The 15946-nt window shown below is 31.0% G+C and overlaps 1 protein-coding gene across 1 annotated transcript; it reads right to left on the bottom strand.

The window, feature by feature from the left end:
• Positions 1 to 13485: 13485 nt before the first annotated feature.
• Positions 13486 to 15168, bottom strand: LOC109004275 (cytokinin riboside 5'-monophosphate phosphoribohydrolase LOG5-like). Its single transcript, XM_035693163.1, has 7 exons — positions 14938 to 15168; positions 14633 to 14730; positions 14491 to 14521; positions 14272 to 14371; positions 14116 to 14186; positions 13860 to 14003; positions 13486 to 13770 (listed from the first exon to the last, which is right to left on the bottom strand). Exons 1-7 carry the CDS (start codon positions 15052 to 15054, stop codon positions 13672 to 13674), a joined length of 660 nt encoding a protein of 219 aa, XP_035549056.1. The 5' UTR covers positions 15055 to 15168; the 3' UTR covers positions 13486 to 13671.
• Between the last annotated feature and the right edge of the window lie 778 nt (positions 15169 to 15946).

Below are 15946 nucleotides of genomic sequence, written 5' to 3'. Positions count from 1 at the left end.
GGAGATAATGAAATTGATTCTTGCTGGTATGAATGTAATGCAGCGAGAGTATTTCCAAAATCTTCAAAAATACATTTTTGAGGAATCTAAGAGGTGGTTTTCATTTACATCTACATCTCAATCTCCATCTCAACCTTTTGGGGGTGTGTAGACATTTCTTGTCTATATTTTGGACTGTTGTTATCTATTTAATATTCTAAATAGAACACTTTTTAGCTGGTTTTAGTGGCTAGGCAACCACTATATGCAAAGGAAGAACTGTAGTTTGGGCTGTAATGCGGGCACTGCTGTTGTTATATTTTGCATATTGTTGTAATGTGGGCCTCATGGGTACTGATGCTGTTATATTTTGTGGGAACAACTATATGTGAAAGAAACTTCTTGGTTTTGTGCTAATTTTTGTAAATTTTGAGCAACAACCATATGCTTTTGTTGTTATATTTTCTAAGTTGTTGTATGTGGTCAGCAACTATGAATTGTTGTTATGTGTGTGTAACATCTTTTTGAGCTGCTGTTATGTGTGGACAGTAATAATGGTCAACAACTATGAATTGTTATTATGTGTGTGCAACATCTTTTTGAGTTGTTGTTATGTGTCAGCAGCAATAGTGGTCAACAACTATGAGCTGACCAATGCTTCTTTTTGAGTTGCTAGTTCTTTCTCTCTTTGTAAAGCTTGTGATTTGATCTTTAGTTGTCTTGAGAAGTTTTGTTTGTAGTTGTGATTTTATTTTATCAGTAAATTTTGGACAATAATTGCGTAAGTGCTGAAAGTATAGATTGTTGGGTTGTAAACAATAGTGGTAGTGTTTAAATGATAGTAGTAGTAGTACAATTTGTTGCTCAACTAAAAATACTAAAAATGCTTGTGGGGGAGAGTTGTGAAAATAAAAAAGAAAATAATTATAGGGGGTTTGTTGGGAAGAGTTGGAGATTATGAAAAAAATAAATAAATAAAAAATTAAAGAAATAAAGAAATAAAAAAAATAATATTTAAAAATATATTTAAAAAATAATAATATTTTATTATTATAGAGAATGTAATGACTAATTCAATATAAAGTGAGAGTTTTGAGTCACTAATCAAAAGCCAAAAAGTCATCATATTAGCCAAATTTTGACTTGGAGTTAACGATTATTATGCAAAGAGATTTATTTTTCTTATTCTTTTACGTTAGGAGAGAGAGAGATATAAAATTTATGTATTTTTTCCTTCAATACAGAGAAGATATTTTTCCTCCACTCTAATACTTAAAAAATGTAATTTATGGTATGTGATATGTGGAATTTATGAAATGTTGTGTAGTTGGGATTTTTGGTGTTTGTATGAGGTGTGATTTGGGGGGAGCAACTTGCCCAAACCCATGCCATAGATTTTGTTGCTACTTTGATACAGTCCAAATCTTTTATTTTTCATAATATTATCTGTCCACTATCCAAAACATCCAATATCTAACCTCCTAAATCATAGTCTATTAAGGTAAAATATTTTTCTTTTTCAGTTCTTTGTTTTTGTTTTATAATTTCTCATTTACTTTATTACATTACAATTTGCACTGTAGTATCTTACTTTATTATTTCTTTGTATGGTCATTATATTTTTATACATTAAACTCTCGAGCTATTATGTAAAATGCAGTATCTTTATCACTATTAGATAATCTTTTATATTTTTAAAGAAAAAATAAAAAAATTGATGGACACTGACACCTCACAAAAAGACAAAAGTGATATATCTTTGGTGTATAAAATTTAATAATAATGCCCTCAATCAACTCTTCTTTTTTAAATAATTATTAGGCTAGATGATACAATAGTTTATATAATAAATGCAAGTGAAATGAGATATAAGCTGTTTTAAAATAGAATAATTCTCTAATTTGTACCACTCACTTTGTTTAAAAAGTAAACTAAAAAATAAAAAATACAAATACAAACATAAAATGGTAGATGGAATCTAGCGTTTTAGTTTTATTCTTTCTTGTATTTTCAGATGCCATTGTATTTTAAATATATATATTCTTTAATATTTTATAATAAGTCCCGTAATACCATTCATGATGCTGCGTCAAATGAGATAAAATGAGTGATATAAATTAAGGATATATACAGTAACATTACTCATTTCATTAATCTAAATTACCAAATAATAATAATAGCAATTAATAATATTACATATATCTCTAAACTTTCACCCTCATAAACCTTTTCACAAGCAGTCCTATATATGTAATTCGAAGTTTGTTTTTTTTCCAACCAGCTCTTTTCCCGTTTCATGGATATTCATTGATAAATGATCCATCTTATTTTTGCCTCCACAACGCAGACTATAGATTGAGTGTGTTTAGAGTAGTCCGCAGGCAGTAAATAAGAATATGAAGAGATGGCTTATATAGTAATGTAGTTAGCCAAACCAGTTGAGATCACAGCAAGCTAACAATGATCCCCACGTACAGTTGCTAAAAAGTTAGAGTATTAGTAGTGGGCTCAACAAAGTTTGGTCAAAATTTGACTAAGAAATTCATTTTTATAAATTTAGATAGTCACTTTTTAACTACACCAAATAACAGACTCAACAAATCTATCACTATTATATTAAAATATTAATTTTGACATTTTCATTTATTTTAATTTATTTTAATTCTAATTGTCATCTTTCTCTTATCTATTTTTTCTTAAATTTATGCCATAGATCACTTCTGATAATGAGAGAGCCTTGCCCAAGAACAGAAATCATTAACGAAAATGGACCATTTTGACAAAAAACTTATAATCAGCCAACAAAAAGGAAAAGGAAAAGGCCACATTAATCAGTGGAGCACCAAACAGATGTCTCTTAACTATCCCATCCCACCTTAATGGATTCCAATCGTTTGAAGAACAAGTTGAAGAGATCCACCTCCAGTCAATAGCCACTCCAACAAAATTAACATATAAAATGATAGAATCATGTGAGTGCGGAGTGCTGACAATGATTGCGGATGAAGTCGACGGAGAAGAAATTGTAGAAATTACAGAAATATATAACCGTTGGAAATTGCAGAAGAAATTAACCTCGACGGAGAAGGATCCATGGAGTAGAAATAAGCAATCAGAAGAAATTAATGAAATTATCACTAGACTTCTACAAGAAATTGCAGAGAAGTCGATGGAGACACTTTGACGGAGAGAAGTTGCATATGAAGATGACTTCGATGGAGTTGCAGAGACGACGCACGGAATGCAGATCGTGTTTTTGGGCATGGAATTTGGGCAAAATGTAGATCGTGTTTATGAGCCAAAGATGATTTTTTTTTTGAGTTGTGGATCACGCGAAACGTTAGTCACGCAGGAAAGATGAATTTTTTATGTGAAAATAATAATTGGCTAGCAAGAGGGATTGGCCAAATTTGCCTAATAAAAATGATGAAAGCTAAAATTACTGTAACTTTATTGAGTCCATTGTAGTGAGTTATTGTGCACCTTAACTATTTTTTGACTAAAATTTGAGTTTGTTGAGCCCACCACAAGTTCTCTTAAAAGTCAATCATTAATCCATTACTTTTTTAATTTCTTTTAAAAAAATTTAAATCCATCTCAATCTATTTCATAAATTTCAACTTAAAAAATTAAACCAATCTCAATCTTAAAAAGTTAAACCCATATCAATTTTAGAAAGTTAAACTCATCTTAATGAGATTTACGAAATATTACTATTTAGATGTCGTTTGTATAATAAGTTAATATGAAATGAGTTAAGTTGAGATGAAAGTTAAAAGTTGAATAAAATATGAGAAATACTCTAGCCACAAATGAATTACACAAAAACAATCCCACAAATTGATGTGGATTGATGTGGTTTGTCAGACACTACAAGAAATAAGACTTTTTGCGGCAATTTTATATCTGTTGAAAATAAAATCGCCGAAAAAAGTCTTTAATTGCAGTGTTTTTTCCATTGTCGCAATCTTTTTACATCAAATTTTGAAATTGGTCTTTCGTAGCGATTTTTTTACTTTTTCCAAAGGATAGATTCGCCACAAATACTAAATCGGTCTTTTGTAGCGATTTTTTACTTTTTTACGATGAACACATTCGTCGGAATATTAAAAAACTTTTTGTGACGGTTCGTTAATCGTTGCAATTGCGAAAGTAATTTTTTGCATCTATTTTTCATCTTTAAAAATCGCTGACAAAAGTGTATTTGCAACAATTTTAGAATCATCTGAAAAAATCACTGCGAATACATATTATTTACGGCGCTTTTACATTTCGCCGCTGAATCCAGCACAAAGTTTGAAAATGCTGATGGAATCCACTATTAAGCTTTTTGCGGCAATTTTTTTTCGTCGCAATAAACAATTGTCACTATAACTTATTTTATTTCCGTCAAATGCAAAAATCGATGGATCATGGAATAGATACTTTTTGCGGCAATTTTAACTCCTCGCAAAAAGCTATTAAAATTAATATCCCGCTCATTTATTGAACATTTCCCTCCAGGCTCCAGTCGTCTCCCGACTCCCCCCCACCTCTCTCCCCAAATCCTCCGTCGAGCACAACCCACTTCTCCGTGCACAGCTCGTTGCCAACATTCCCACCAAGCCACAGCCACCTCACCTCGATGGCCACCCCCTCCATCTCCCCCCGCCCCCCGTTGATCTCTTGCCTCCCAAAAACTGGCGTCACCCCTCTATCTCTCTCGGATTTATCTATGTCACCGCCGCTAGGGGCGTTGTTTGCCACCACCCACACATCGATGCCGTTTCCAATTCTCCGTCAGAGCCCCCTTCTCCTCCACGGCTAGCCTAGCAGCCAGAGCACCTCCCTCTCTCCCTTGCTCTGTTTGCAACCCACAGCCACCAGCTCTCCCTAGAACCGCCTTGCTCCTCCCGATCCACCACTCCACGCCAAGCAACCACCGCAACCACCCCTCTCAGCTTCCTCATTAACAAATTTGGCTTGCCAAAGAGAGGTTAGGGTTGATTTTGTTCGGTTTCATGTATGAGTAATGCCTTGCTTGCTCTTCTTGACATTGTGCAATCACATTCATTGGTTATGTTTGGCTCACTACATTGGTTTATGTTCATTGTGCTACATTATGTGTGTACCCATTGGTGGGTGTGGGAAAAAGCTTCAAATTTGTGTTTCGGTTATGCTAATTATTTTTAGGTTTGTACTTTCAGAATTCTTCATTTGTAGTTACCAACATTCAAGGTTGCTATATTGCTATGTATTGTTTTTATTCAGTATTCTATGTTCATAACGCCATCGTTGAGTCATTTAGGTACGTTTAAATTGACGCTTTAGTTTATAGAGGATTACCCAAATATGCAATGACCTATATGTATGCTATAGAAAGAATTGCACGTATTCTAAGTATTAATCAAGCTTTTGAGGAGGTTGTAATATGTTCCTTTGACCTAGGCAGTAGTTTAGGAGCTAGAAAAAATGCTTGCTACAGCCCCATTTACACATATTTTGTACATTCAACTTTCTTTGAAGTTCCAAACTATCACCCATTCAAAATTAATGAAAATACTGGGTAATTGAAGTTCCAAACTGTCGTTAAAGTTCCAAACTATCCCACATACATACTTGCATGATATATGCAAAACTACTAGTTGACATCCATCACTTAGATCTCTTTTATTCTCAACTAACAAGCTCATGATGGAAACAAACAAGGAACTTGACATAGCTGGCATAACAACCAACAACAGCTTCCCACATTTAACCTACAAATGTCAAGTGTCATCCTCATGACACTTGTATAAGCTTTTCTAGCACATCGGTCATGGAAGTCATTCATGTACTCATTATATATAGGCTTGGATTTTCTACTTCTTGATTCCTTCTTGTGTTAATCATCAATTTTTTATATCATCAAGCTGAAGCATTTAATTGATTTCAGGCAATACATATAACTAAAGTCCTCGAGATTATGTTGGATACAGGGCCAAGGGTTGTCAATTTTATTTTAGATCATGCAGAGGTTGATTTTGTTTTCGTCCGGTATAAGAAAGTGACAGAAGTGAGAACTCAAAAAAAAAAAAATGACATGCTTTGAGCTTTGTAATGAAATTATTTACTAAACCGCATTACCTCATAGTTTAAAAGCAATGGATGGTTCTGATCAGACAAATGAACTTGCTTTTTGTAGCTACTAAATCCTAATTGTAGTCATGCTCAACGGCTGAAAAATAAGAATGTTAAAGGTGTTGCGTTGACATATGAAAACATTGCATATTTTATAAGAGGGATGGATCATTTTATGGAACAATTTGAAGACAAGGTACGAAGATCCTTGAGCCTCTGATACGTTGTTTTTTACACCATGTATACCTCTCTTCTTGCTGTTTGTGTAATCTCCAGGACATACAACTATTTCCTTTCCGTGAGTCCCACATACCAATTAAGGAATTTCATGCGCAAAAACCATGTATCAGTCTTTATGTTTCTCCTAGCGATTAATTACCTTAAAAATGTGCTTGGAAGCACATCCCACATTGGAAAGGAGGGACCTATGTTGCTTCTGGATGAATATATGTTAGTCTCTGGGATCTTCTGATCTTATATGGGTTGCAATTTTATTCCTCTTGGTTTCCTAGCTAACATGTGCAATTTTGACCCTGGATGGATGACAGAAGCTTATGTGTATCTTTCTTTTCCTGCCCCTGGCTCATTTCATTGACCGCGTGATTGAAGAGTATTTTTTTCGTATGGGTGCTTCTGTTGGCTACTATCGGGAGTGAGGCACGGGACCATAAATTTTTCTTCTTCTTCCTCTGCAGTGCGGTTCTGGGTTGAGAATATGTGGTGTCTAAGTGGCAGGCCACTGTTGGAGGTTGCTATTTGAAAAAAATCGAAAAGACATGTGGGAAGATATTCTCTTAGTTTAAAAATAGTAAAATTTATAAACTAAAGTGATTTGCGATGACATGTAAATTATATCTACTTTATTATAAAACTTATTTTACAATCTAACGTATTATAAGTCATGCATATATATATATATATATATATATATAAGTTTGTGGGTTTTTTTTTTTAATATATATCTGTACATCCAAAAGAGGTTCATACACGATGCAATACTAAAAATAGGAGTCAAACCCATATATTTAGATAAGATGATATGCCCATTCAGCAATCTTATACGCTATACAATTGGCTCTATGTTATATGGGTAATTCTATGTATAATCATAAAGTGCGTAAATGTTATGTAATCGTTTTGAAAATAAGTGAGGTTTATTATTAAAAAATTAATTTTTTTCATGTAAATCTCATATTTTATTTATTTTTTTTAAAATAATTACATGATGGTTATATAATTCATAATTATAAATATTTTTTCTCATGTTATATATTGTACGTACTAAACAAAACCAAAGAGGATCATTTGGATACAGTAATTACATTATTCTTTTGGCCTGGTTAAAGTGGGATTTGAGAAGACAATGAAAACTTTTTTTTTTTTTTTTCTCAAACACTGCACATTTTGCAACTATGTGTTTGAAATGAGAATATTTTTATAATTTAATGTTATTTTTATAAAGTATTTTAAATACCCCTCAAAATCGACACCTGAACCCCCAAACGAAGGCACGTGTCACAACAGATAAGGATCTCGATGTGGCAGTATTTTGAAGGGAGACCAATACAGTGATATCTACAGTTCGGATAAGGCTAATTTTCGCATTTGGCTAAGAGGATGCTTAAATCAAAGTTATTTGGCTAATATTTAATTTTTTAACTAGCAATTCTTTAATTAAAATTTGAGAAGAAAATTCACTTTTTTTAATTTAATTAAATAATTTTTAACAATACTAAATAATAAATTCTCTAAATCTATCCCCATTTCATTTAAATATCAATTTATAGTTTGGCCAGCCAGTTTTATTGACCATATTTGGCTAGCCAAAAAGTTACAAAAAATTTACCGTAATTTTGTTGAGTTTGTTATGGGATATGTTTTGGGCTGGCTAGTCAAATTTTGATTATATTTTATTCATGGCTAGCTCACTATAAGTGCTTGCTTTTTAGTTAATCACTTAAAACTTGAATTTTAGATTCCATTAGTCATTACACTTTTTATAATAATAAATATTATTATTTTTATCTTTAATGTGATTTTTTTTAAATACTTTTTTATTTTAATTTTCATTATCTCCAACAATCTATATATATATATATAAATTCTATACAACATATTACTATCTCATTTTCATTTTATTAAGTATGATGTGACACATTTATCCTCATTAAATGATGATTTATTGCATATTTTTTTATCATCTAATGGTAATAAATGTATCACATACCACTTAATATGATCAAAATAAAATAAGAGTGTGGTGTATAGCATTACTCATACACATGACTTGTGAGAAATAATAAAAAAATACATATAATTTTGCTATAGTTCTAGAATAAATTTATTGTAACTCATATGATGGATGACCTTAATTTGACTAATCCAATGTGGCCCAAATATTGATAATATTAGCTAAATATATAGCTCATGCTCTTAGCAGTGGAAGATAGTAACATTGTAGGTAGTAGTCATTGAATTGTGGGTTATGCTATCCAATAATCATTTCACACCACACAGCATACATATTTTAAATTTATTTTATTTTATTTTTGTTAAATTAATTGAGTTGTTCTATTTATTATCCATACACTACATACTTATTATAAAAAATAAAAAATAAAATTAAAAGAAGTGTGTTGTATAAGATGTTGAGTAGAATTATTCTTGAATTACATACCGAAGGGAAAATCACGTATAAATATTGAAGTTACCTGGTTATCCACCCCCATCCCTTACGTAACTTCAAACAAAAAATCTTACAGAACCACCGTATCATTTTTTTTTTTTCACTTTATTTTATTAATTTCTTACAACACTTAGATATGCTAGAATTTTTTCATTGTATTATCGTAATAAATTCACTTGATTTATTGACTTTAATATTTAATAAAAGGTTTTGTCTTGTTTATCACCATTTATATATGGAAACGAGTTTAATAGAGAGGAAAACAAAAGAACTTTTTTTTTTTTTTTTTAATCTTATAACAGTTCTTGATTTCCTATTAATTGTCTTTTTGGCTTTCTTAGTTCTTCCATCATTTTATTATTATTTTCTCAACAAGACTATTCATCTTATTATAACAAATAACTCTTCTTTACTTATTACTTTGACTTATTTACCTCTTAAATCTTTGAGAAACGCTTTGTAACAGCCCAATTGCTGTTGGGCGAAAAACAGCCCACCAACAGACTGGTTATACTGGTTATACGTAAGATAAAGGTTCTGTAGCATAATGGAATGGAAAATAATTAATTAATTCATCTAATAATAGAATAAAATATTATTTTTTAACATTATTATTATTTTAAAATTTAAAAAAATTGTATTATTTATTATATTTTGTGTAGAAAGTATGAAATAAGAGAAAATGAGTTGAAGTGAGTTTTGAATTCAAACCACTCTTAATCTTTTCCCATTAAATATCAAATTGTATTTTCTACATGTGCATGACATATTTGAAAATTAAAAATTTGAAACTTGAATTTTTCAAAAATGATTAATTGTCATTTTTCACATGTAGAAATTATGAAATAAGATAAAATGAGTTGAAGTGAGTTTTGAATTCAAACCACTCTTAATCTTTTCCCATTAAATATCAAATTGTATTTTCTACATGTGCCTGACATATTTGAAAATTAAAAATTTGAAACTTGAATTTTTAAAAAATGATTAATTATCATTTTTCACATGCGCATGATATGAGTAAAAGTTTGAATTTTAAATTTTTGAAAGATAATTGATTATTATCTTTCACATGTGCATATTTTGTCTGAAAAATTTGAAAAGTGATTGATACTCTTTTTGACATATGCAAAAGATATATGATTTTGTTTGAAAATTTTAAAAGTAAATAATGCTACTTTTGTCATATGCAAAAAGTAAAACATTATATTTAAAAATTTTAAAAAGAGAATGATGTTATGTTTGACAATTGTAAAAAAAAATAAAGTTTTATTTGAAAATTTTAAAAAGTAAGTGGAGCTCGTTTTTGACACGTAAATCTTCTTAAAGTTAAAAATAAAGTCTGCAAAGCCTGATGCACGGATGCGGATGAATGAGGAGTTTGAGTAAGGAATGAGATTTGGTGTAGGCAAGTGCGTAGTTAGTTACATAACATGCTGACATGACGGCTGGTTATGGCCAGAGACCAGACCGTCTAGTCTCCAATTTTTCTCTAAATCTTTTACTTTAAACTCTCTGTATTTTTATCCATTAATATTAATGTTTGTTAAGATATAAAAATTTTCATTCTTAAAGATTATAAGAATATCCTTACAATTTAAACTCTTTATAATAAAATTATAGACCAGCTATTAATATATAAAAATGAGGTAATTTAAGTAATTCTACATGCAATCGTGAAGAGAGTAAACGTAGCGTAATCACTTTAAAAAAGAGTAGGGTCAACTATTAAAAAAATATTTTTTTTTTTCATGTGAGACTCATGTTTTATTCACTTTTTTCAAAACGATTTCGTGGCGGTTGTACAATTCACAGTTGCAAATATATTTTCTCTTTTTTCACATTGCGCCGGTCAACAACTAGTTGGAATTAAGAAAAATTAATAAAAAGATATCCAGATTAAAAAATGAGTCTACATAAAGTCCCCATTTCATTCAAGCTCATGCAGTTATGTTTTAAAAAAATTAAACTTATAATAATATTCTTTTTAAAATGATGATTTTTTTTTTTATTTTACCTTCATTCATTAATGAAACTGTATACACAATCTCTCATTCAGAACTATAAATAGAATTTCTCTTTAAAAAAAGGGAAGGGACATTAGAACACCGTAAGTAGCAAAACACCCTTTATCTAAATGAATTATATAAATGATATTTGGAATCCTAGATAAGTGTGCAAAACTCATACATTATTTTTAAAAAAATAAATAAATTTGAGATTAATATAAAAAAATTATGTTTTTAACAATGAATCTTATTTTTTTCCTAAGAGAATATAGGGGTGGGCAGCGGGCCCCGCAACCCATTGCCTCGCCCCTGCATGGGCAGGGTGGACTCCCATTTGCCAGATGCGGGTGGCAGGGCCACCCGACCCGCATGTAGCCCCTAGGGAAGGCGGGGTTCGGGCATGGCCCAACCACATTTCACATTTCTCTCGCTCTGCCCCTACTTATATATTTATATTTTATAAATTGTATATATATAAATATATATCAGAATTTGTTAGACTTATATACAAGATTGTACATGTATTGCATTGACCTCCTAGACCAACTTTTATATAGGAGGCCAATGCAATACATGAGTCTTACTTAGACAATATGTGACTCAATAGTAGAAAGCCAATGCAATACATTCTTGTAAATAAGTTTAACAAATTAAAAAATTGATAACATAATTTTTATGTTATCAATTTTTAAATTATTGTTATATATATATTTTTTAATTTACACTTTAAATTATATAATACTTTAGATCTAAAAATATATTTTTAGATTTAAAAATAATTTAAATAATTTTTAAATCTAATAGGACATCAGTACTCTTGAAGTGGATGAAAATAGAATGGATGGGATATCCAAATCCCGCCCCGCGTCATCGGAGAGGGGGTGAAAATACCATCTCCTGCATATGTGGAGGCAGGATGCTGGAAAAGGGTGACCCCGCCTCCGAATATGCTGATATCACCTCAAAGAGAATGTACAAACTTACGCATTAAAATTATATTTAACATTATTATTTATAGAAAAGAGATGACCTTCGGCAGTGCATTACCATATATTTTCTTTTGTCAAATGTCATTATCATATATATTTTTTTAATTCTTTTATATACAATCATTAGATATAATCGAAGTATAATTATCTATGTCACGATAAATTTAAAATAAATTCTTCTTCTCTTATAAGTTCGGTCTCTTTCATCAACTCTTTCTCTCATCAGTTCAGTCTTTTATCTCTCGTCAACTCTAGCAGCTCAATCTCTCTCTCGCCTCTTATCTCTTTCATCAATTCGATCTTTTTCTGTATTTTCACATCAATTATATTTACACGTGGTTCACACCTGACGTTTGCAACAAACATTTTTCATTATCTTCTCTCTTTCCCTCTGAATCTCTGATCTATGTCCAGTGTCAGTCGTTCTCATTGGCGAAAACAGGCAAATAAAGCGATTAAGTACAATACTGAAACACGTATCCTTTGAGAGGACTGATAGAAACACGTTTACGACTTCATCATAAAAATAATATTTTAAAAAAATAATATTTTATTAAATAATTGTCAAATAATTATAAAATAGTGGTCAGTTTATCATTTCTCATACTTTAAAATCAATTATTTCATATACAGTAGATATAATTGACATATAGTCGTACATATCACGTCGAATTTAAAATAATTTTTTCTTCTCTCATAAGTTTTCTCTTTCATCAGCTCAATCTCTCTTATCAATTTGATCTCTCTTTTATTAAATATCTCCACGTCGAACACGTATACACGCCGTTTAAACAAAGCGCTTGTAACAAACGTATTTCCTTTAAAATTTCCCTATCTATATGGATCATTTCTCACAATCGGATAGGAGTAGTATGAGTGTAGGAAACAGATGACTCTGAAAACTGATGAAAGCGTGTTCTTTTTTAGGACACGCGTTTTAACGGCCAGAGATGATTGAATGCATGTCATGCATCATGGCCATGTCATGTCATGTCCGCCATGAAAATAATATATTATATGTATAGGCGGCTCTAGCTGACCGACAGTGCATTTTAATTTTTACCCCCCCCCTTTTTTTTTAAATACTTTTAAATATTTAAAAAAAAAAATCATCCGAAGGGAGCCACCAGCGGAGCAGCAGCATTTCTCATAAGAAAAAACTATTTTGCCTTCCGTTTGTACAGCTCTATTTAATCATTTGACTATTTTTTAAAATTTTTTATTTAATAATTAAGAAAATATTTTTAAGTGTATTGTATTTTTTTAATTTTTAAAAATTTTTAAATATATTAAAAAAATATGAAAAAAAATTCAAAATATAAAAATGATAAAATTGAGCGAGCTACTCTAAACGAAAAAATAATCTGACTTTTTCTCATATATATATATATATATATATAAGTGACACTATTCTACCGCATAAATGTGCCTACTTTATGTGTTGCCCGGCCAATTTGTATTTTTTTTTCTTTTTATTTCAAATATTTTTTTAAATATATTTAAAAAATAAAAAATATCAATATATTAATAATAATTTTCTTAATTATTAAAAAAATTAAATATATAAACGGTCAAAATAAAGAAATAAAATGAAGAAACATATTAATATTAATATTATATATATATATATAATACACACGTGGGAAAGGAATTTTTCTTTTTCCTTATACATTGGATGAATCATTTGCCATTTTCGGAATTTGTCTTTTCCAGTGAAAAACAAACGATGGAGCTGCCACTTTTCTTTTAGTTATCAAACCATGGAATCTCCTGATATCCATTTTAGACCAGACATAAATACAAAGTAATTGGAAGAGAGAAATAGAGAGTAACAAAACTGCTTTCTTTCTCTCCCCTGAAATACTCAAACTAAATGAAAGAAACAAGAAAAAAAAAAAAAAAGTACTCTTAATTAACGAGCAATACCAGTCTGCATAGAAGCATTGAGCTCTATCTGTTCAGCCTCCCACTGGGCCTTATAAATTACCCCATCGTGGAGGGGAACGTATTCCTATTAAATCATATGATATATTAGATGTATTTTATAATAAAAATAATTTTATAATCTAATAAACAACGATTTTATCAATTAACCCCCACCTCGAGTTTTTGAACAAGCTCTCTGGAGTTAGAAGCAGAGACGATAATACTGCGCTGAGATGGCCTGATAAAGCCATCATCAACCGCTTTGTCTATGAATGATAGAAGGTGGTTGTAGTAGCCGTCCACGTTAAGCAAACCTACCTGTAAAAATTTATGGATGAATAATATTATATACAATCGCATTTATTTTTTTTAAATAATTATGTAATGTTTGCATAATTATTAGTTTTTTGAAATAAAGAATTCAATTTACAGGCTTGTCGTGGATGCCAAGCTGGGCCCATGTTATGACTTCCAATAACTCTTCCAAAGTTCCATAACCACCTAATCTTATGCATAAAAACCAGACGTAAGAGAATTATCCACTGCTTGAGAGAGAGAGAGAGAGAGAGAGAAGAGAGAGAGAGACCTGGAAGAGCAATAAAACAGTCAGAATGGCGGGCCATCTCGGCCTTCCTTTGGTGCATGTCGGCTACAGGCCTGACCTCCCCGACTGTTTCCCCAGTTATCTGCTATCAAGAAAATCAATCCATATATATATATATATATATATATATATATAAACACAGAAAGAAATTAATTCCTACATGAGGCTCATGTAGATATATATATATATATATCTATATACCTCTTTGCTCATCAAAGTCTTGGGAATGATTCTGCGAAAAGAATAATTAGCTGTTATTAGCACATCGAAACGAGCATGAATATGGAATATTACGGACCCAAAAATAATGGATGAGAATGTTGCAGATTGTACAGCATAGTACCCAAGCACATGTCCACCACCACGGTGTACCTCCTGAGAGACTAAGCCCATTAATCCAACGCTTCCTCCTCCATAAACAAGATCCAACCTCCTCGATACCTTCCTCGAGAAAACCAATTAATCAGTAAGTACAGCACCAAGGAAAAAAGGCTAGAAATTTTCAAACCAAAGCTTAATCTGTTCACCCTTATATATATATATATTTATATAGAATAATTACAGGCACAGGTAGCTAGAAAGATTAATGAAGAACCAAATACAAAAGGCCGGCATGCACTTTGAACAGTAGATTATTTATATATATACCAGCTCTTGGCCTAGTTCCACCGCAGCTTCACGGTAGCAGTCTCTTGCGCCAGTGCTGCTCCCACAGAAAACGCAGACTTTGTTGAACCTTGACTTCACCATCTTCCCGGCCTGCATCTCTCCCGGCAGCTTGAATCCCGATCGATTTAATTTGTGGTTTTTTTCTTTTCTATTTCTGCCTTTTCCCTGTCTAGCTAGTTATTAACTCAGCTGAGTGTATTCAAGATGAGATCATTTTTAGAGTCGTGCCTCCCATGCCAATAGCGAAAGGATCATATATCTATAGATCGAACCCCACAGCAAGCTAGAATTTGTTCGGTCATCCGTGGACTCCTTTAGCGCCACGTGTAGTTAGGAACCCAGGAATCTATTGCACGACAAAGATACCCGGAATCTTCTCTCTCTCTCTCTCTCACACAGAGAATGTGTTGTGAAACTTTAGGTTGATTTGGATGTTGAAGCTCTCTGTCTCACCTCAGATTATTTCAATATTTAAATACTATAAATTTAAATATTTTTTAATTTTAAATTTTAAAATTTTTATTTAATCATTACAATTTTTCTAAATTTCCATAAAAATAGAAAAAAAAATTTCAAATCTCAAAATAAAAATTATATTAAAAAATAATATTTTTACAATATTTTAATTTTATAATATTTTTATTCAATTTTTTATTTTTTTCCAAAATCTTATAAAACATCTCAACTCAAATCATTTCATTACTATTTATAAATTATTTCACTACTATTCACATATCATATCATATCATATCATCTCATTATTCAAATCAGGCGGCCTTAATCTTTATTGTGTGCTCTTTCAAGAATAATTATATATATATATTATGATAAATGATATTTGTAGTTTTAGGATGTACAAGCCTCACATATTCCATTTTAAAAAAGTAGATAAATATGTGACTACATGAAAAATTACATTTTTAATGATGAACCTTACTTTTTTTTTTCAAAGTGAGTGCACGAGACTTTACTCTATATATATATATAT

This window comes from Juglans regia, chromosome 8, assembly GCF_001411555.2.
Source record: "Juglans regia cultivar Chandler chromosome 8, Walnut 2.0, whole genome shotgun sequence".
Lineage (NCBI taxonomy): Eukaryota > Viridiplantae > Streptophyta > Magnoliopsida > Fagales > Juglandaceae > Juglans > Juglans regia.
This window is presented reverse-complemented; position numbering and strand designations above follow the sequence as displayed.

Bases quoted from the DNA above. Each gene is read 5' to 3' on its own strand.
- LOC109004275 (XM_035693163.1), bottom strand. From the start codon at position 15,054: ATGCAGGCCGGGAAGATGGTGAAGTCAAGGTTCAACAAAGTCTGCGTT. The intron at 14,731-14,937 runs GTATATATATAA...TTCTCGAGGAAG, and splicing joins TGGAACTAGGCCAAGAGCTG to GTATCGAGGAGGTTGGATCT. The intron at 14,372-14,490 runs GTATATAGATAT...TCTTGATAGCAG, and splicing joins AGACTTTGATGAGCAAAGAG to ATAACTGGGGAAACAGTCGG.